At 43.0% G+C, this 22,378-nt stretch overlaps 1 protein-coding gene across 2 annotated transcripts; it reads left to right on the top strand.

Annotated features, from left to right (window-relative positions):
* Positions 1-1,159: 1,159 nt before the first annotated feature.
* Positions 1,160-21,406, top strand: RPN2 (ribophorin II). 2 transcript variants are annotated; one of them, XM_069806794.1, is made up of 18 exons: positions 1,160-1,312; positions 1,396-1,598; positions 3,405-3,500; positions 4,195-4,370; positions 5,259-5,334; positions 5,730-5,864; positions 7,923-8,099; positions 8,484-8,602; positions 9,019-9,124; positions 11,506-11,597; positions 12,495-12,609; positions 13,293-13,487; positions 14,010-14,096; positions 14,664-14,759; positions 15,931-16,006; positions 16,924-17,053; positions 18,893-18,978; positions 21,054-21,406. In XM_069806794.1, the coding sequence occupies exons 1-17, from the start codon at positions 1,240-1,242 to the stop codon at positions 18,942-18,944; spliced, it is 2,004 nt and encodes a 667-aa protein (XP_069662895.1). In that variant the 5' UTR covers positions 1,160-1,239; the 3' UTR covers positions 18,945-18,978; positions 21,054-21,406. The 2 variants fall into 2 exon arrangements, with proteins under 2 accessions (XP_069662895.1, XP_069662903.1); XM_069806802.1 differs by lacking the exon at positions 18,893-18,978.
* Positions 21,407-22,378: the final 972 nt, after the last annotated feature.

The raw sequence follows: 22,378 nt of genomic DNA, 5'->3' as shown, positions 1-22,378 counted from the left end.
CGTCATCCACCCCCCCCAGGGAAGCATGCAGCAGGGCACTGCCCTTTCTGCCCCTGCTTTGCTGGGAAGAGAAAGCTTTTTGGCAAGCAGCAGCTGAGGAGCCAGTGGCTTTGCCAGAAGCTGGCTGGGGGGGTCAGCTGTAATTAAGAGCAGGAGGTTACTGCAGGGGGTGACGGGAGAGGCTAATACCCCCTGCCAGTCACTCGAGGGTGGCAGAGGTAACTGCATCTCGGATTTATTGGCAGCCCTGCATTGCTCGGTGGCTGTACTGGTGAGTCCCAAGGTGTTTGGGGGTTTGCTGATGCCCCACTGCCCTTCCCTCAGGGGTGTAAGAGCCTTCCCACCACGGCTGCAGGGAAGATGCTGAGCCCCGTGGAGCTGGTGGGACAATGGGGAAATGGTGCGCTGGGGCTCTCGGGTCAGCGGCGTGGGGAGCTCCCGAAGGCATGGGCTGCCGTGGCATGACACAGCACTGCACGGCCCATGGCACGGTACGGCACAGCAGGTACGGCATGGTAGGGCACAGCATGGCGCAGCATGGCACAGTGCAACACCAGGCAGCGTGGCAGGACGTCGCATGGCACGCCATGGTGTGGGGTGGCACTGCGTTGTACACCGTGACATGGTGTGACACAGCATGCCATGGCGTGGCACTGCTTGGCACAGCAGTATATGGCATGATATAAAATGCCATGGCATAACACATTACATTACATTACGCAGCATGGAATGGCATGGCATGGCATGATATAAAATGCCATGGCATAACACATTACATTACATTACATTACATTACATTACGTTACGTGGCGTGGCGTGCCATGCCATGCCATGCCATGCCATGCCATGCCATGCCATGCCATGCCATGCCATGCCATGGCACGGCCGTACCCCAAGCCCCGGCGCGCCTTTACGCCGCTTCCCCTTTAAGGCGCCCTGGCGCGCTGAGCGCCGCGGGTGGCTCGGCCAATCAGCGCAACCCACATCCTCTCCAGGGGCCGCCCCCGCCCGCCGCCGAGGGCCGCCGGGAGGCCTGTACCACTCCCGCCGCCCAGGGGAGCCGGCGCTGCCGCTTCTCTGGCAGCCCCGCTGCTGCCCGGTCCCATCCCGCCTCCCGCCCCACCACCCCGCGGTGTGCTCTTCTCCACAGTTTCGCAGTGCCCGTAGCGGGCGTCCGTGCGGCTGAGGCCCCTTCGCAAAATACGCCGTCCCTCCCGCCTCCCCCGTGGTGCGGGCGCGATGGTGTGGGGCGGGGCGCGGGGCGGAAGCGGCGGCGTGTCCCAGGCGGCGGGGGGCATCATGGCGGCGCCGGGTGAGGCGAGGGTTGCGGTGGGGAGGGTGAGGCGGCGGGCGCGACCCTCGGTACCGCGGGGTAACTCGCTTGTCTCTCCGCAGGCCCGCGGCTGCGTCTGACGGCGGCCCTCAGCCTCCTCCTCCTCCTCGCCGGTGCCCAGGCCCTGGCCCCCAGCCACCGCCTCACCGCCCGCGACCTGGCCCGACTGAGGGCGGCGCTGGAGCGGCCCTTCGCCGACCTGCAGGCCGCCTTCTACTCCATCGTGGGCCTCGCCAGCCTGGGGGCGCGGGTGGCGGACGAAAAGGTGAGCGGTTAAGGGGCCGCCGGTGCTGCCGCTCCCCCTGCCCCCAACCCGCGCTCCGCCGGCTGCCCTGCCCGCCCGGTGCCGTGCGGCTCCGCACGAGGGTGCTTTGCTGGGTTGAGGAGCTGTAGAGGCATCCCCGCAGCAAAAGATGAGGCATAAGGAGTTTATCTAGCCAGCTCTGCTTTGACAGGGCGGTGAGGAAAATGTAAAGCACACGTGTGTTATGTTCTTAGCGAGTATCGTAGCAAATCCCTGGTAATTACTGACAGTCCTTCGGGTGTGCTAGTTGAATAAATTGCATCTTTGTCTGGGCTTTCTCACACTTACTGCCTCTAAATGGCGGTTTCAGGGCTCGCTTCTCCATAGTCTGTTGTGATATTACTGTAGCTATCAATTTGTTTCACTGTTTTCTGAAAAAGATTTCCACCCGTGCCATGTTTCCTTTGCTATCTCGTTAAATAGGGCTCTCATTATTTCATTTCAGTTCCAACACCAAATTCAGCCAGGTCACATGCTCTTGCTATTTTTGTATATAAAATATGTTTCCTTCTGTGCAGACTAGAAACAAAGGCTTGTGGTATCAACAGGATGCTTACTGCCTTTTCATGTCTTTAAGCGTTTCTAGTTTAAATGTTGCAGGTTGTCCTTGTAACAACCTGCTTATGTAGGCATGCCTGCTTACACGCATGTGCATGCTTACCTGTGCATCTAAGCTGTAAACAAAAGTTTGTTCTTTCCTCGTAAATTCAGCTAGTTCAGTGGTTCTAACCCATTCGGACTTCGTTTTTCTTTGAGTGTTGTGTATTTGCACCACAAACTCATAAGTGTGAGGCTCCTGAAGATGTTGCGGTTCACCACACTGCACTCCTTGCTGGTCATCTGCAGGCTAGGCTGAGAATTGCTGCTTTTGTTTATGTCAGTGTGGCTGGGTTTTTTAATAGTTCCTAGTTTTGGCAATGATAATGCAGCCTTTGCTTCTGCAGGTAAACAGTAATTATTAATTGTTCCTTGAGGTTTGTCATGAGACTTTTTTCTGGACAGGGAACTTCTTTGTGGGGTGAGACTATTTAAAAGGTAGAGGTAGTAAAAATAATAGCTAGGTGTAACACTTGAACATATATCAGTATTCCTAGGTTAACTGTAGCCTGAAAATCCTGTCCTACTTGTAAAGGCCTTTATGTTCTACATACTCAAAAGTATGTATGAGCAGTTAAATTCTTGGTTATTTTCTGATTAAAATGAAATCTTAGTGATCCATCTATCTAGTTGTCAGTTAATAATAAGCTGGTTACAGATTAATGAGCAGTCTTATTGTTTGCCTTCATACTGTAACTGCTTACCCAACTTTTCTTTCTGTATGCTTTGAAATTCTATATTCTGCATCCATTAATGATTATGTGTGATACACAGCTGGGAAGGAAGCCAGCCCACAGAATTTCTGTTCATCTGTTCTCTGTCCTGGGAGATTTTCCCTACTAAATATACCTATGGGACTTTTATTTTGATAGGTTTTATAATTATACTCAATTTAAATATGAATTCTGGTTGCGGTAGAGTTTATGTGAAAATCATTTATCTCTCTTAGCAGGAACCGCCTTTGTTTCTGTGCAGCATTTAGCAAAGTAGGACCGGGGGGGGTTCTAGGCTCTTGCGGTATTGCAAATATTACTAGGGGCTTCATTTGCCTTTTTTCAGTACAAAAATGCACAGCAGTGTACATGAAATTGTCCTAGAGTATAATTTAAATCTCGTCTCAGTGGCTGAAGTCAAGACTGTTACTGTAAGTTAACTTCTCTTTCTTCACAGGCTGCGTGCAATTTCATCAAATCGCATGTGGACTCCAGCAGTGTTGATTCTCTCTTCTATGCTGCACAGTCCATCCGGGTCCTGTCTGGCTGTGAGGTGAGTTTGGAGCCCTGACCTCTGAAGACAGATGTTACTAAGGAAGTATTTACCTTGATCTTTTCTTGGTTTTATTTTACGCATAACTTCTACTTTTAGTGGGTTGTACTCTGTTGTGTCTTGGGTAAATAGCTTGTGAAGTGTCTGGGAGTACTCTATACAAGGCAAAGTGTAATGATATAAAGCAAGTATTTGGTCAGAGTAATTCTGAGGGTTTATTTCTTGATTAAACATTGGTGGCTAAGAAAAAAGGAACCAGCACATTTTAATAGAATTCACAGCAGCTGTGCCAATTAAAAACTCTTTGGGTGAATGATAAACTGGATGTAAACTGCGTATTGAAATGCTGCAATGATACAAATGATACAAATGCAGGTCACCCTTGCTGAATTGTGGGTGGGTTATCCAAGCCCCATTTTTCATCAGTACCGCCAGCTGCTGGACAATGATGTGATGCCAGATGAAAAGCAGTAGCAGGTTACCAGGATAAATCTGAATTGTGGATTATCCTGACTAATTGATAGTTGACAGCAAAACTTGGGGATTTAATTGTTTAAACTAAAAGGTAATGAATGATAAAGGGCTTTTTCCCAGAAGCTTATAGTAGTTCACTGATCGAGTGTGTTGGTCCAGGAAGAAATTGGTGACTAGAAGGCCTTGTTTTTTCAAGTGTGAATCAACATGTTCCCTGCAGGTTACCATTTCAAATGAGACCAGGGAGCTGCTGCTTGCAGCTGTCAGTGAGGATTCCTCAGTCACCCAGATCTTCCATGCTGTTGGGGCCTTGAGTGGCTTTGGCCTTCCTTTGGCATCTCAGGAAGCACTTAGTGCTCTTACTGCTCGTCTTAGCAAAGAAGAAAATGTGCTGGCGTAAGTCTTTCAGATGGAAACGATTCACTATTGCATGTTTATGCTCTAGGCAGTTGGATTTTGGAGTAAAGGGTATTTTAACACTTAATTTTTGTAATATAGATGTAGTAGAGTAGGTGCTGTGTTTTCATTTGGTGTATTTGTCCAGTTCATTATTGTCCCTCTGGGGGAATGAAAAATATGGTTTGGGGCAATTTTCTGTGTGATTTTGCAAAGGAGCTTATGTATTCAGTTTAGTTCAAGAATAATGGTCAGCAAAGAGGACATATCCCAAAGAAGCCTTCTCTTTTAAAAAGATTCACAACAAATTTTTGACTTCATACCCAGCCATGGTTCTGTGTCATTTATGGTTGCAGTAGACTTGATGCTCTTCCTCAGCCCTGTCTTTTGTACATTGGGATGCTTGTACTGTGAGGTGGAAAAAAGTGCCAGTAAGTGGAAGGAATCTTGGCATTTATCACCAAAGAATTAAGTAATTTGACTGTGAAATGAGAGAACAGAGCTTTCCTTAAAAGCTGGGGAAAATAAGGGAAACTTTAAAATGTGCTAAATGTGCTTTATTAATGAAAAAAATGGTTTCCTGGAAGCCTCACTAGCAAGTGTGGGGATCTGTGCTGTGCAGGGATCAAAGTTTGGTTTCTTCACTGCCTTTGAATCTATGAGTTTATTGCAGAGCTGATGAAGCTAAAGTGGCGTCCCATAATGAATTCTAAGTTTCCACTGAATCACTTCAGATTCATTGTCTTGTCTTGAGTCAACTGAATGCAGTAACACCCGTTTTGCACTTCATTTGGAATAGGAACTGTAGTTGCTTTGATTTGAATTATGTTTGGCTTTTAAGGAAGGAAAAATCATACAATTGCTTGGTTTTGTTTGTTCTTGTTTAAGAACCATCCAGGCTTTGGAGACGGCATCTTACTTGTCCCAGCAGGCAGATCTAAGTGGCATTGTTGAGGAGATAGAGGTAGGAACACATGCTATGCTCTCTAATTATTCAGGAATTTGTTAGACCTCTGTAGTACTGAAAGATGTATTAATGTGAAACACAAAATGAAAAACCAACCTGGCTAATTCCTTGCCTGCATGGTGTGGGTTGGCTTGGCTCTTCCTTTTAAGCAGGTATTTCTTCTGGACTTTTAACTGTTTCACAGTGGACTGAAATACAGAAAGTCATGACTTTTAAATATAATTAAATCCACTAAAGGCTGAAGGTTTCCTTTTCTTCCTGTTTCTAAATGACTATTGCAAAATATGTCAGTGATCCCAGACAGATAGTCTTTGAGTACAAGTTTAACAATAGGGTTAACTTCTGTGGATCTACTAGAATGCAATTTAAATTTTAATAACTCTTTCTGTCAGGATCTTGTTGCTCGCCTGGATGACTTGGGTGGAGTTTATCTGCAGTTCGAAGAAGGAATTGAGACTACTGCACTGTTTGTTGCTGCTGCCTATAAGCTGTCGGACCATGTGGGTACAGAGCCAGCAATGAAGGAGGTCTGTATCTGCCTTTTCCTCCCTTCCACACTGTAGCTCACAAAAGGGATCTGCCTAGTGCCTGTTGTGCAGTGCAAGATGCCGGTATAACTGGGTAGAAGTTTTTACTGTGAAAAATGAGCACACTCAGTGAAAAGGCACATCTTGGAGAGAATGTGAAGTAACAGAATCTAGGAGGAAATTCCACCTTCAAGATCACAGGCTGAATTTGGTTTGTTTTTTTCTTTTTCAAATGTACAGAAGGAAATTGCAAGTGAGGTCTCGTTTTCTTTGTTTATTGAGACTAGCTGTTGAAAAACCCTCTTGTTTCAGAGTTTGTTCTGGCATTTGGCACTTGTCTAGCACTTTCCAGCATTTCAAAGTGTTTTGCAAATGTTATTTACCTGTGAGGAAATGCAGGCACACTAGTCTGGGGTGCCCAAAAGGGAGACAATATTAGTACCATATGCCTGCAGGAATCCAGATACAAAAACTTGTTGTCTAAAATGAAAGACTGTTGGAAATTCCTTTTGAGCTTGATTAAGCTAGAAATCATTACTGCAAGCTATCCACTTAGTAATTTTTTTCCACAAGTTAACTGAGTTAGATGTACTTTTGATTGAGAATGGCAGCTCCCTAAAGCACAAGCCAAAGTGGCAGGGTTGAGACAGAAGCCAGTGTAAGACATCTGAGTTCATTCCTGGCTCTCTTCCATGCTGCTGCCAAACTGACTAATGCAAAGTAATTTTGATGTCATTTTTGAGGTGGTGATTCTGCTACACACAATTCAAACTGTCAGCATCCAAATGATGTTTAAAAAAAAGACCAATTAAGGAAAATTGTTTAGTGTTGTTTCAGAATTGTGCTGTCAGAAGTGCTATTGTTGGGGCTTAAAGCTTTATCTCTTGTGAATGGTGAGAGTGCCTCCAGAATGCTACAAAACTTTCTTTTAAAATTAACATGTAGTATTTGAAAAAATAGCTCCCTTGTTTTTCCCCACAATTTAAATGAGAGTGTCAGTTGCTGATTAGGGTCTGGAGCTATGCCATGCCCTCCATATAAAAGAAAAACACTGCAGGATTTGCACTATGCAGGAGTTTTGTGGTGTCTGTCTTGATGCTTTCTCTAGTTCTGATGTACATTGGTGTTCATTAATACAAGTAGGAGGGTGAAAATTTGATATGCAGTGGGCTTCGTTTAAAAGTGCTTTGTAGGTTACTAAATTGTATGCCTGTTGCTTTATTTGGGATTGTCTTCGATTATTCTAATTTCTGATCAGAATTTAGCCCACAATTCTTTTCTTGAATTAAAGTACAGGTAACCAATCCCTCTGTTTTCCAGACTAGCAGGGAGTGATGGAAGAATCTGAATAATATGGCATACCCTGCGAAGTGTGGCACAGATGCACTAACCCTACAAAGTCAGACTGCAAAACCAGCTGGGGGATGTGGTCCCACTCCTACTTTGGAGAGGACAGATTAGCTTTGGCACATCCCAGAGCCAGAGCTGGCTCTGTGCTCCTGGTGGTACTGCTTTAAAGCTAATCCTCTTAGCTTGAGGACACTGTTGAGCCTAAGGGGATAAGCCTGCATGGGCCTAGACTGGCTCCTTCCAGAGCCATTAGGATGCTTTGCATCACTGCTCTGTGGCCTTCCCAGCCTGGCAGGTAGCCAGGACATGTAGCCTAGTCCTTCTCCACTGTATGAAGACAATTGTATGGCTCCTGGAGCCAAATTATCTTTTTGCAGCTGCACACAGTCTGGATAGTCGAGCTGACGGCATCTTCCGTTCTGAAACATGTAGTTTGAAGAGGTAGATCCAAATTCCGTTTTTGGAAGTTTTCAGCACAATTACAGCAATTGTGGTTGGAACCTCCCAGCCAAGAATAAGAATGCTAATGTGACATTTCAAAAAGTAGTTAATTTTGGGTTACCTCATAACTTGAGTTATTTTTAAAGCAAGTGGGAAATTAAACAGCCTTTATGAACGATGTTTTTATTAATAACATTATACGGAGCCAGTCTGCAATGTTGTGGTAAGCTGCTGGTGTTTGTATGTGATTTGCTTTTCCTCTTTCAGGATCAAATTATCCAGTTGATGAATGCAATTTTTAGCAAGAAAAACTTTGAGACACTTTCAGAGGCCTTCAGTGTTGCTTGTGCTGCAGGTTCTTTATCCCAGAACCGCTACCATTTGCCTGTCATTATTGTCCCCGATGGGCCTGCAGCTGTGTCTCACCATCAGCCCATACTCAGGGTGAGTCCTTAGCCCCGAATCTTAACTCATGTCTTGGCTCAGTCTTTAGTATTGTAGGTCTGGGATGACTGAATGTGCAAGGTGATGTCTTTTATTTTTAGCTCCAGGACTCAGGTTCCAGTAGATCTGGGGGTTTAGTGCTTTTATGAAGTGATTCTTCAGAACCTCTGCTTACCCAGGGCTTACCAGACATTACCTTGAAGTCAGCTCTGCTGATTACAAGTTTAGCTTTCCCAATTATGTTAGAAAGAATTAGGTGAATCTGGGATGCTGGACCAGGGAGAATTCTGTGTGTATAATACAGAGGGGTAGTGAGTTGTCTGTGCTCCCACATTCCTTCTGGGAGAAATGGTTTCATGGAAATTCTTGATTTTTTTCTTGTAGCTACAAGTGACCAATGTTATGTCCCAGCCGCTGACTCAAGCTTCTGTAAAGCTCGACTATGCCAAGTCTGCATCTACCAAAGCCACTGTCCTTCAACAGAGAGAATTTGCTCTCTCAGGGTAAGAAATCTTATTTTTACAGTTTGTAAGGTAAACAGGTGTTACTTAAACAGTGTTGGACTTATTTTCCTTATGTGTTCTTCCACCAGAGAAATGTTTGTGTGATTGAAAATTCAAAATGCTGTAGTTGCATTTTGTTGGTAACAGGTGACTGAGCACGTTTGGTAGTGATGGTGAATTTCTGTTGCTTTTTGTTTTGATTGGGAGTGGGAAATTGCAATGTTCTCCTGACTTCGGGGGAGCTTTGAAGAATTCTTTTCCTGCTGCACTTAGCAATGTTAGTTTTGTGCTGCATTTGTCTGTTTTCCTGCTTAACCTAGCATATTTGGAGACTTCTTGGTAGCAAGATGTTACCTACTTGTAGGTTGCTGTTGGTATCCTAGAGGATACTTAGCACCTTGCTTTTTCTGTTATAGAGACGTCTTTGAGCTGAACTTCATGAATGCAAAACCTGCAAGTGGATATTATGATTTCTCTATCAGTGTTGATGGAGATAAGCGATTTATTGCTAACAAAGTTGAGGTGGGTATGCTTTTTCATGGCATTTTAATTGTGTGCCTATTCACTGAAACAGCTTTTTATTTATACCTGTTAAGGATGTCATATGGCTTTTTTATCCCATGTTTTTCTGTAATGCATTGGATTTTGACTCAGGATTATGACCAGTAACCGTATTAATATATGATCAAAAGAGATTCATGTAAATTTCAAAACTGACCTATCACTTAGATGCTGATCTGACAGCATATGAACAAAGGCTAACAGTGGAGGTATTTATATAGCAGCCCAAAGCAGCTATGCAAAAACAATTGCTAAGAATGTTAGTTCTTCGGAGCATTCAAGATTTGAGTCTCTAAACCTCAAGGCTTGGCAAGCAGTTATCTGGTGATTGCCTGATGTATGGAAGCGGAGCATCTGTATAAGCTCTAGAGCTTTAGAAAAAAGTCAAAGGTGTCTTTTGGCATCTCCTAACTGTGTATATGGTGATGCTTTTGTAGTGGAGAGACAGCAACCAAAGCAAATGCAAATGAAGTCTTCATTTCATGCATACATACACCCTTTTTGGTGGCAAAAGCTGTTACACCACATGTTTCTAAAGAAGAGTTGTATATAAATACTCAGAGTTTTACTTTCCTCACATTTGTTACAGTGAGAAGAATGTGATCTCTGTGACTATTCATGTAGTCACCCCCAGTGTCAACAGCTGAGAATGTTCTTCTTCAATGATGTCTATTCCCAGGGTTAGTTTTTGCCCTCAATCGCATATTTAAGGAAAAGATTAGCTTTTAAAGTCTTCCAACATAGTCGGCTTGGAGTAGGGGAAGGCACTTATTTACAACTGCTGACCTTTACACTGTGTATCAAATTGATGTTGTCATTGTAGTAGTAATGGCACTTAGGAGTGTCAAAAGGGGATTGATTGGTCCTGCTTAAGCTCACTGCTGGCACACAGAGGTACCAGTAGGAATGTATTAACGCTGTGGTGGCTTTGTGTGAACCGCTTCTAATAAGACACATTGTTACGGGGGAGGACTGCTGGGGGAACTGCTTTTTTTCCTTACTGTTATTAGCATTAATTGTCCTTAATGCACCATCGTTTTGACAGTAATGAGCTAAACCAGTGGGTTATTACTCCGGCAGAGACTACATTTCCTGGCATTAAAATATTTCAGAGATGTTTGTGTACTGTTCAGTTGGAGGGGCTGTGTGCAGCAGCTCTGAGTTGCCTTCATTTAACTTTTTTAAAATTAATATTTCATTAGTCCATCTTCCTTTACTCCCATCTTGGAACAAACTAAGGCCTTACTAAAGTTAGCCTGAATAGTCTACATGTTAATGGATCCATTTTCAGGGGTAACCTCTATCTTAAATTACACTTTTTGTTGTAAGGGAACTGCCAGAATTGTGTGTGTTTGAAGTCTGACCTGAATAGTTTAGTTTATGTTTTTACATATTTTTTCCACAGGTTCCCTGTGAATTATTTCTCAGAGTGAGGGTGTGGGGCTGGTTCACATGAGCAAACCTGTAATAACAAATTGTAGTATATGATGAAAAATATCTTGGCAATGAAACTTTAATTCTCCAGGGGAGCATTTGTAAGCTGTGAGAACAAATGTGCTAATTAAAAACTACAGACTGCAGTAACTGCTTATGTTTGAGAGAGGGACTGAAATCAGTCAAACGCACTGAGGTTCACTGCCTAGATGGTCTGTGGTTTGGAACTGGGGAGAGGGCAGGAAGTAATTTCTCTGCTTAGGCTTTATACTGCCTTTAGTGCAAGGGAGTGTGATAAATGACAGGGCCTTATTGGCTGCCCTGTGCTAAGTGATAAATGCTGTGACCGAAGGAAAGCTTGCTGAACAAAGTGCAGGTCTGGAGGAATGCTTTGGCTTTTGCCTGCTGGTAATAAAATCAGCAGAAACCTGTTAGACTTTAGGAGCCAACAAAGGCATAATTGGTTGCTGTCCGGAGATCTCTCTCATCTCAAATTGCTATCCAGTAAGCAGAAGTGCAAGTGCACGTGCAGTTTTAAGTTGTATTGTATGTGATGTAATCTTTAATAGCTAGTTTCTGCTAGTTCAGATCTGGATAGTTGGACTGTTTCATTAAAAACAATTTTCCAAAGGGCAGCTAACTCCAGCATGACTGAGAAGCTGGTGTCTTCAGAGCTGGCTAATTGTGCAGGGAGAAAGGGGATGGGTTAGGGTTAATGACTGATGCAGGAGCTTTGCCAGAAGGTAAATTGCGGTAGATCCTTCTGTTCAGGTTAGATTCTGTCTTTGGCTTAGTGTAAGACCCGCTTTGGGGAAGGGGACAGAAGAGCTAAAGCTTCTGCAGTGAACTTGACCACAATTAGTATATATGAAGTGCTCTGTGTAATTTTCAGTTGTGTTTTGTTGCAGCTGAAAGTAAAAGTTTCCACAGAAGTTGGGATTACTAATGTAGATCTTTCTACCGTGGATAAAGATCAGAGCATTGCGCCAAAAACAACCAGGTAAAACAATTCAGTGTGTGTGATCCTTTAATGGGCAACTCTGGCTCTAGACTGGAGGTCTTCTGAGCTTTACCTAGTTCAGCTAAACGAGAGGAATCTTGTATTGGAATAACTACAGAGTTATACACATGCTGTTTCTCTTAAACCTGTAAGTTCATTGGGAGAATACTGATTATTTTTATAGGTGATTTTCCTTAATGCTGAAATAAGTACTAAGAGAAGCCAGGCAACCTGAGTCTTCTGTTCCTTTGCTGGCACCTCTCCATAGCGAAAGCAAGTTAAAAGAATTGTGTTAATGTTTCTGGCATTATTGGGCTCCGGTAGAGATGCTCTAAAGCAACATGTACACTGTATTTGGGGGTGTGGCTGTACCGTTGCTAGGTGTACTTGAACTTAATGTAATTGGTTTTTTAACTGACATCAGTTAGAATGTAACGTATGGAATTTAACTTAGGTTGCACAGCCTCACTGAGGCTACTCTGTGTGTGTGTTGATACAGCCTTCCTATGCTGAAGTTTGAGTGTCTGTTTTTTTCTGTTCTGCTGCCATCACACCTTTGGTTGTAGCATAGCCTTGGTTAAACAGAATGCGGGGTGTGGTATTAGCAAAACCTTCTGGTGTTCCTTTGAACCTTACAACAAACAACCATTTTACTTGAAAATGGGCAAGGTACGTAGCTCACAAAAATCCTGCTAAAAAAATTCCATTCATTTCTTTTCATTAAATTTATGGTGGAAGAGAAAGACATATTAGTTCATCTGACTTTTTGATAAAATAGCTAATCTATGCTGAGTAGACTGCAGTACTGCTAGACAGGCTTGCATGCCTCGGTTTCTTTGAATGCTGGGCGTTCTCTTGGAAGATCACCTCCATTCTGTTTGATTTTTTTCCTCCTAGGGTAGCTTACCCAGCCAAAGCCAAGGGTTCATTCACTGCTGACAGCCATCAGAATTTTGCTTTATCCTTCCAGCTGATAGATGTGAACAGTGGAGCTGAACTCATCCCTCACCAGGTTAGGACAAATTTTTGTCATTGCTGTGTCACTGAGATGTTCCATCTTGAAGCATCTGAGGTGATGGTTGCTCTTGAAAAGATTTGATAAGTTTTGAGAAGCCTTATGTTTCTGACATGGACTGTGAAAGATCACTGGTCTTGGTAGATGGGAAGTGGATTCAGTTCATTTATTTTGGCTGTATGTTAAATGAAGCCTCTTCTGGCTCTGGTACTGTGTCTCATTTAACTCAACAAAATGCATGCAGGTAGCCTGCACTGTAAAAGCACACTTCTGCTTTTTTTAATATAGATTGTTTGCTGAAAAAGTCCTTGAATTTAGACTTTCTTTAAAATTCTATGTTTTCTGTATAAAATAGAAAAAAATGGGGGGAAAAAACCCAACAAAAACCATGTATGTATACATCCCTGTTGTGTGCTGTTGCATATACCATGTTGAGTAACATTCAGTATATTGCCCTGTACCCCAAGCGGGCCACGGGATGGGCTTGGTCCTGTGTTAAAGTGGTTACTCAGACACATAGAACTTTGCTGATTTGCAAGGGTCTAACACCCAGGCTCCCAGGTTATATTCCAACTTTTGTTAATGTCATGCTTTTTGATTTGGGGATAAATCTCTCATTTTGCCGGCATTTGTAAATGCACTGTGAGATAATCCAGAAGTGTTACAACCTTTCCTTTCAGACTTTTGTCCGACTTCACAACCAAAAGACTGGCCAGGAGGTAGTGTTTGTTGCAGAACCAGATAGCAAGAACGTATACAAGTTTGAACTGGATACTTCTGAAAGAAAGACTGAATTTGACTCTGCCTCTGGTACCTACACTCTTTACTTGATAATAGGAGATGCCACTCTGGAAAATCCAATCCTGTGGAATGTGGTATGTAGCTGGAAGTGTGGTGATGTGGTTTTGAGATTACTGGCAGTCTAACAGGAGGTCTTGGTACAGGTGTGGAAGAAAAAAGCTCAAATGTTTCGTTCTTTGAAACAATCTTTTGGCCATTTATGGGCTCTGAGGTTTGCTGTTCATTTTAAGTTTTTAAGCAAACATCAAAGCAGGACAGAAAAGAACATTCATTTCATCATGTGGTGGAACAGAAACTTCAGAATGTTTATGGGTTTGATTTTAATTTCACAGCAAGCACTTCAAGGTTTAGCCTTTCTGTGCTTGCTGTGCTGGAAATTAAGTCCAATTCTTAGTGATGGGTGAATGGCATTATTGCCTCTGTTTGGGAGAAGTTGCTTCTTAAAAAATCTGATGGGTTTTTCCTTAGTTTCCTTTAAAAATCATGTCAATCATAGATTGACAAATAAGGAAATAGGCCACAGTAATGCAATAGGTTTTATAAAACTTTTAATATATTAAGGTCAAACTTAATGAAGCTGCATGATTTCATTTCAGGCTGATGTTGTGATCAAATTCCCAGAAGAGGATGCACCATCCACAGTTCAGTCCAAGAACATCTTTGTTCCCAAACCTGAAATCCAGGTACAGTCAAAAACAAAATTTATGTGCAGAGATGGGGGGCTAGTCCTACTAGTATTATTTGTTCTCATCATAATTTATTTTTGAAAAGTAATCTCTCATTAAAAAAAATTAACACTGTGTAAGTAATGTAATTAAAGGAAGACCAGAGCTACAGCTTAATGGAAAGAAATTTGTTGCAGTCCTCTGGAGTATGAATAAGTAAGCTGTGTCTTAACCTGTGAGAGAGCAACTGATGTCACTGAGAAGGTTCAAATATGAAAATTTGACTAGGTAAGCACCACCAGAAAGCTCTTTGCTTCTGAAGATTTCTCTTGCTTCATTCCAGCCATCAGTGCTGATGACAAACTAGCAAGTGCTTCTGTGAGTGCAAGGAAAAGTTAACTTTGCAGGAGATCAAATGTGCAGAGACTGGAACAGACACTAAAGACTCAGTCTTTGCCTTAAGAGGAATGCTTATCATCCAAAGGAATGTCTGGGAACAGCACCAGGGCTGCACCTGGTCCTCTGGGGAGCCGAGAAGTTGCTCTGTTGGAGTACTACTTACAAGTTGCTTTTGTTTGTTTGCAGCACCTCTTCAGGGAACCTGAGAAGAGGCCTCCCACTGTGGTATCTAACACTTTCACAGCATTGATTCTCTCCCCGCTGCTTTTGCTGCTCATTCTGGTGAGTGAACTGGGCCACAGAAGAAGAAAATTTTTTCCCCTCCAGTCAAAAGTCACTTATGAGGTTGGCCAGCTAAACTTTGTACTTAAAACTCTTGGTTAATTGTGACTAGGACAGCAGTGCTGGAGTCATAGCTAGTAAATGTCAGTGCAGAGTGTTGGTCTGGTATTGTCTCTTTCCTAAACTGTTTTTTAGTTTATAGTCAAAACAGAAAAACACTGCTGCCAGGTAGAAGTAGGTGGGGTGAGTTTTTCCAGTGTGCTTCTGCTAGGGATGTTGGATAGCAGTGGGCAGATTAAGTTATAACTAACATTAGACTTCCACGGGAAAAAAACAGTGATTCTGCCTCGCACTTAATATATCATCACAAAATCTGTGTTACTTAATCCTATCAGATTGGTTCCCATTTATGGACATAATTAATACTTGTGTGTCTGTAGTTGAAAAATCTACTGCTACTCACTGTATCATCAGATCAGTGTTTTGAACTTAATGCAATACAAAATCTCATCTAGTCAAGTTAAATTACTCCTTATTTGGAGGATGAAACTGATCCCTTATTTGCTTGGCAGTAATTTCCCATTAGCTAGTCTCACTGAAAGCTGGCACTCAGATAGTTATGTCCACTGGTCTCTGGAGTTCACAATATGCATGTTGATGACACTTTAATGAAAAATCTCATTGCTGCTGTTCCTGTTTCCCATCCTGCATGCCTTTCTCTTTTCTACTCTAAAAACTGCAATTGTTCTTATGAGAAAACATCTTGTATCTGTAGCTGTTCTTTGGTGAGTCCAAAACTAGAACCTTACCTTTTTTTGTCTTTTTAATTGAAATGAATTCAGCTGGATAGAAATAGCAATGTTTATTTTTCTGGAAAATGTAGATTTTGAGCAATATCCAAATATCTCATCAGTTTAAGAAAGATAATCGAGGAACTTCATTTGAGCAGTCAGAGGCAGAAGGAGAAATTTTCACTAAAGGAACTCAACAGTGTTGTCTAGCAAAATTACTACTCTGTCCTCTTGTAGTGGTAAACAAGTGCTTCTGTAGAGAATACACTGTATTCATTGAAGAACTTAAAGCAAACAAGCTTGAAAGATACTGGAGTTTAAAACAAAAGCTTGTGTTTACAAGGCTGTTGTAACTCAGGTTTTATTTCTTTTCCTTTTAGTGGATAAAGATAGGTGCCAACATCTCCAACTTCAGCTTTGCTCCCAGCACCATTGTTTTTCACATGGGACATGCTGGTAAGTGTCAGAGGCTTTCTGCTTTGTTTGACCTTCTCACCTGGGAGTTACAGATGAGAGCCCTGGTGGTTAATGGGCTTGCAGTCTATTAACTATAATGACATAATAGCATAACATTTGTTCTCTTGTTTTCATCTGTCTTCCTGCTTTTCGTGATTGTTAATATGGTGATAAACCTGTTTTGGCCATCAGCTTATAACAGCCATCATTATCTGGGCTCCTTTCTCACACCATTTATCTGTACTTAATAGAACTTATTTCCAAAGGTCACACTTTCTTTATTGCATGTTTATCCTTTGTAAGCAGGGAGTTTCTGTGAGGATTGAAACCTGTGGGACTGCTGTCTACAGTGAAAGACTACATCTTTTCTTTAAAGCTCTTCCTGTGAAAGCTGCTCTTGTTCTTTGGCTGGACCAATTTTTTTCATCAATTTTATTGTGCCCTTGGTTGCACAGTTATTTACTGTCTTGGTAGAATTTCAAAAACATGGCAGGCTGGGAGAACATTGGATCTGCTGTTTCCCAAATGAGAGTGTGTTGCTTAATCCAAGCCACTTTCCTTGGAAGCTTTAAAAAGCTGTAAGCTCCTACGGATGTGCAAAGGTTAATATCCTCTGTTGAAATCCAGAGTATCCTCCTCCTTTTAATAGCCCTTAATGTCTATAATACATCTGTAATTCTGCCACAAGAGGATTGGTTGTGAGCCATCAGTGTCACATTTCCTCCATTATGGAGACCCAGATGCCTTCTTTCCCTGGCAACAATGTATAGTCTTTTAGATCTGCCATTTCAGATCTTTAGAGATGAGATAGAAACCAAATGCTTAGGCCTGGCAGTACAACATAACAATAGTTCTGAGGATGAATGCTTGGTCTTCAAAATGCAATTTCAGACATGGGTTCTGTCTTTTTTTCACAGCAATGTTGGGACTCATGTATGTCTACTGGACTCAGCTCAACATGTTCCAGACTCTGAAGTACTTGGCCATTTTGGGTGGCATCACATTCCTGGCAGGCAATAGGATGCTGGCTCAGAAAGCAGTAAAACGGTAAGTCAGGGATGGATGCGTTGGTGGGAGATGCTTTTAAAATTGGTGGGGAGGGGATCACATTGATGCTATCGTGTGTCAGTAACTGATACAGTAATGAACGCTGCTTTTGGTTCTTAGATCTTGTGTGTGGGGATGGGCTGCTCAGTCCCAGTTTCATGCCTGTTTTCAGAATAAGGGCTTGAACTGGCTAAGGCATTGAGGTGCTGCTAGTGAGATACAGCTAACTGATCCTTCAGAGAGAATGGTCCACATGGCCACTTGCTGAAGCAATCAGGCACATGGAGAAAGCAAAGGGTGTAAGTATGTTCACTTTGACAGGGGGAAACCCATTCACTGACAAATTTGTTGTACTACATGATACATCAAGCTCTTAGAATATTGTTAGATAATGAAAGCCACCGTAAATGCAGAAGAGGCCCAACTCTTATCTCATGAGCAGAGCTACAGAAGTTTTGAGAGGAGGAAGGTAAGGCGGGGGTATCTTACTGCTGTCTTCCCCTACCTAAAGGAGGATTCTAGAGAAAAGGGAAGCAGATGCCTATTGGAGGTGTGCAGCAACAGACAAAGGGCAACACATGCAGGCAAACCCACGGAGAATTCTCATAAATGTTAGGGATACAACAATCATTTTTGTACTCGGATTGGACTGATTCTTCACACATGCCTTCTGCCACACAGTGTCTTGTGAATGTGCCATAGCTTAGGCAGCCTGCAGGCAGTTTGTTGACCCCAGCTTCCAATACAGTGCATTAATTAGAGGTCGAACTGTTCCCTCTCCATCACTTCTGCCATGTGGGGTTTACACGTGAGACTTAAGTTTTAGCCCTTTTGTACTGATGTAGAGTTTGGCTTTGAAGATGATCTTACTGACCTGCTTTGCCATGAAACCTGTGCTCTTCTTACTTTCCCCTTTTTGAGCCACAAGGAGTTGTTTATCCTTGCATACCTATTTGCATAGATATCCCTGGGTTCTTGCTTTTTTGATTACACTGTATTAAAACTAGGACAAGAGCTGTAAAAAAACACAAGAATATAATTTTCAGGGGGTTTGCATTGATTCGTTGTCTTTAAAACATCTCTACTTGCATGGCTGTAGCAGGAAGGATGATTATTGTAATTAACCCTTTCAATACCATCCTCCCAGCTTTCTCAAGCCTTGCTCCCTTGGATGTCCAGCCCTCTCCACTGTGGCACTTTATCTTGTTAGCATAAGTTTCTACTGGGATTTTGTTGCCAATGGGGCTATGTTACGTCATTTAATAATATTTCCTTTTTAATTTAAAGAGTAATGATAAAATCGTTATTAATTACAGATTGCCTAGGATACAGATTTGGGGAAAAAGAATACAATGAAGCTTACTTCTAAGTGTCTTTGCTCAACCAGGGCTTCTGTTAGCACATAAATGCAAGTGGTTGGTTCCTACTTCAAAACACTGCAGGGGGTGTCTGTATGCTTTTTCATTGTAAATGATATGAAGCTGCAACTACAATGGCAAATTTGAAAGTAAAACTTCTACCTTAGGCTAAAGTTAAACCCTTTGTACATGACTTTAAAGTTCAAAAAGACATCTTTTTGTTAACACGCTGCTAGCTTGTCTCAGATGTTGAAGTGCAGTGATAATTAACTAGATTGCACTTTGAGGCAGAGCTGCTGTTCCACTATGGAGACCGCTGGCGGGTGTGGGAAGGGGACTGTATAAACCATCTTTTTACAGAAGTTACCAGAAGGCCTGGTTTTGCTTTTTGCATTTCTGTCACTGGCTCTGGTTCCTGGAGCAAGGCTGCTTTCCTCCTTACTATCTTCTCTGAACCTTTCTTCCTCTCTCCTTTTGGCAGGATCGCTGCAGAGCAGAGCAGTAGGTTGGCAAAGTATAGAACGCTGCGGTAAAAGGGGGTTTTGCTAGTGACCAGCTCTTCTAGAAGTAAGGGCCTTTTTGGAATTGGCCTTTCCTGGGCATGCTGCCTGTTTCATTTCACTTCATCACTCACTCCTTGTACAAAAAGATACTGAGCTGAAGCTGCTTCCTTCCGACATCACTTACTGGGCTTTAAATCAGTCCTTGTGTGTACTTGGCTACAGCTGGGTTTGCATATTAGCAGTACATGTCCTCTGAGACTAAATTGCCTTTGTGTGATTTCCTTAATCATCTGAAGTCTGTATGGTAATATGTGCACATGTGAATATGCTGTCTGGGACACCAAGCAGCTATCAGGTGACAAAATAAACCTAGTTTAAGCAGTATTGTTCCTGTAAATAAATTATTAGTTATGTCGGCTGGAAGAGAACATGATGAAAATGGCTGATATCTGGGCTGTTCCCATCCTGCTGTTGGTACTCCCTATCCCCATCTGCAGTATTCTGGTTATTCAGCTGCCAGGCACTCTGACTGCTGAACTATGTCCTCACTTGGGGTGGCGAGAGCTCTGTGTGCCCCAGAGCCAGGTCAGCACCACCTCCTTCAGCTGGTAACATGACCCAATCCAGGGTTCACCCTCCTGTTAGACTGAACTGGTTATGATGGCTCAGGCAGCAGCAGTAGCCAGCCCCCTCCATTCAATACAGTCATCTGATAGGTCTCCATTATAATTTACTAGTGCAAAGCCCTTTGTTTCCTTTCATTCTGAGCAGGTAAGGTCCCAGTTTGCTATATCCACAGTGGCAGAGGAGGCAGGACTGCCTGTCGTTCTGCATGCTGCCCAACTCTGAATGTGTGTGTGGCTTCATTTCTCATTGAGTGCACTGTTTTGTTTTGGGGAAGGGAGAGAGCATCTGGGACAAGTTCTGTGATGAGAGAAATCGCTGTACAACATGCTGTACTAGTACATCTCTTGAGTCTGCTTTCTCTCATGTTCATAGTCAGTGCTCCAGGCACACACACAGACAATGCGTTGAACGGAGCTCAGTGTGGTGCAATACAAAACCAGCGTGGGTGGCTGTGTCACAGAAACAATGTGCGCTGTGGTATAAGCCTCTGTCTGCAGATCAGATAGTATGGTGGATGGTTTCATGAAAATTACCTATGGAGAATTTGGCATCATGTCCCATAGAAAAACACCCTGTTACTATCTCTTCTCTCCCTGGAGTGTTTTGAGGTATTTGAGCACAGAACAAGCCATGACAAGTAACTGGAGAGGAATGGGAGATGGCTGTCACTTGTTCTAGTAGATGAATGCTGGCTGCATCCTGGCTGTGTTTGCTGGTGCTGTTCTGGTCCCTGGACACTTCTTTTTACCATAGCTTTGGGCCAGTGGTTTTCATGTTTTTAGTGGCCTGTTACCAAATGCCTCACGAGTGTGTTCTCAATAGCTTGCATGTTTTCTGTTTCTCAGCCTGGTATTTTAACTGCTTAATTCCCCATGGGCTGTGAGTAATCCTGGAAGATCCTGCAAATAACTTATTATCCACAAACCATAAGTTAGGTTTTGCTGCCATGTGCAGTCACAAGCATTTGTCCTTACTGCTGGGTTTTCTAATGCCCCAGATACATCAGTTAAGACTGTATTGTTACCAGCTTCTAGGGCTGGACTGTCAGGTGCTCAGCATTCATCGTTATGCCTGTGCCTGGCATCTTCAAAAGGAAAAGGACCCCAAAAAGATGGGTCTGCTGTGCCCACATTAGACCACTTCATCTTCTTGGGGACATGAAGATCTTTTCTTTGTGTTTACATGGGCCAGCTGATTCCAAACGGGTGGATTGGCCCTTTCTAAAGTAGAAGAGCAGTTAAGGTACCTGCAGACTTTGTATTCAGCCCTGCTTTTTTGTTCAGTTCTGTAATTTACAAGGCTCATTCATCCCTTTTGCACCAGAAACTAACCTTCATTTTGTCTGACCGTTTCCATCCTCCTCGAATTCAGTCCTCCGTTCCATTGCAGTACTGGTTTTATGACTCTGATAAGCTTCCTTTGAGAGAGAATGAGGGGTCTTGGGACACTTTTACTGTGCAAGGAAGTGCTTTGTTGCCTGGAAGAGTTAATTTTTTTGATTTTTCTTTCCAGGACACACTAGTACCAGAAGAATGGAAGAAATGGGGAAAAACAAAGCAAATGCCTTCAGAACAGAAGTGAATAAATAACTGAAAGACCAGAAGAAGGAAGGCAGAAGCAGATTTTTTTTATATATATTAAGTCAAAAGGGTGCCAGTTATACTTTTTTAAAAGTTTGATTTTCATCGTTGTGTTCATGCTACTTGAGTGCTTTTCATATGAACCTGGAAAACCCTTTTTTCCCTGGATCCTCCCCCCTTTTTCTCCCAGGACATTTGAATTTCCTTTAGAAAAAAAGGAAGAAAAATCTGCCTTTTCCCTCATCCTAAATGATTTGTGAATAAAGAGGAAAGAATGGTCCTGAATTTTGTTTTTTGGCTGTCTTGGAGACTGTGATTGGAAGTTGGGCTCACATGAGAATGAAAAGAGCTTTTTCTGGTGGGTAATTTTGTGTATGAGTCATTGCTGTGTGAAGGTTCCTGTTCTTTCATGTCCTTTCCCAGAGGGACATGTTTATTGGGGGGAGCTTCCTGTTCCTGCCTGTCCCTTGTGTGACACTGTCGTCTGCATTTCTCTGCTAATGGCTGTTCTCTGGGACTCCAGGATGGTGCTAGGCTGGGCTGTGCTGAGTTGCTGTGTGCCCTCAGGGCTCAGGCAGGAGGAGTCCTCGGAGCCTGGCCCCCTTGCAAGGAGCCAGCTGTGGTGCTGGTGTGCCTGGCTGTGTCTGACCCTGACAGGTTTGCTGGGTCCCTGGAGTGGGTTCACTTTCTTTCCAGCCTCTGGAAGTAACCTTTTCACTCCAAATACAAGTTTGAGGTTATTGCCTCTGTTCTTCTATGAAACTGAATGCCAGGAATCTGCTGGTTGCTGTGTGGCCATGTTTGAGTTACTTGAGCTCTAACTTCTCAATTAATTACTACCTTCAAGACCACTAAGCAATGTTGAGGCAGCAGACATGTTGATAGTAATAACCAAAGGCCAAAATCTCCTGATGAGCAACTTTCACGTGGGAGACTTAACAGTTGCTCCCTCCCCTGCACCTATGTGTTGGCTCCTGTTTGTCCGATGTCAGACTAGTTTCTTTAAAGGCCTTTTGGCAAAGGAACTTTATCAAATCTCTTTTGGAGATCCAAGAAAATTATATCAACCAGCAAGTATGTGGATAAAGGTTGTGGAGCCAAATCCTCCAAAGAACTTCACATGTGTGAGACATGACTCCACCTTATAAAAGCCATCTTGCCTCTTGCCCACTGCAGTTGTTCACACTTAGCTCACTGTTTCTGTTCTTTGTAATAGTTCCTACCCATTTGTTCATTGTGGACATTATACTGGACACC

Source organism: Haliaeetus albicilla, chromosome 2 (genome assembly GCF_947461875.1).
Source record: "Haliaeetus albicilla chromosome 2, bHalAlb1.1, whole genome shotgun sequence".
Lineage (NCBI taxonomy): Eukaryota > Metazoa > Chordata > Aves > Accipitriformes > Accipitridae > Haliaeetus > Haliaeetus albicilla.
The sequence above is the reverse complement of the archived record's forward strand: the minus strand, read 5'-3'. Positions and strand labels throughout refer to the sequence as shown.

What these genes read in the sequence shown, in the direction of transcription:
- RPN2 (XM_069806794.1), top strand. Translation starts at nt 1,240, where the DNA reads ATGGTGTGGGGCGGGGCGCGGGGCGGAAGCGGCGGCGTGTCCCAGGCG. An exon ending in GGGTCCTGTCTGGCTGTGAG is followed by an intron (nt 3,501 to 4,194) that starts GTGAGTTTGGAG and finishes TGTTCCCTGCAG; the next exon opens with GTTACCATTTCAAATGAGAC. An exon ending in GCATTGTTGAGGAGATAGAG is followed by an intron (nt 5,335 to 5,729) that starts GTAGGAACACAT and finishes TCTTTCTGTCAG; the next exon opens with GATCTTGTTGCTCGCCTGGA.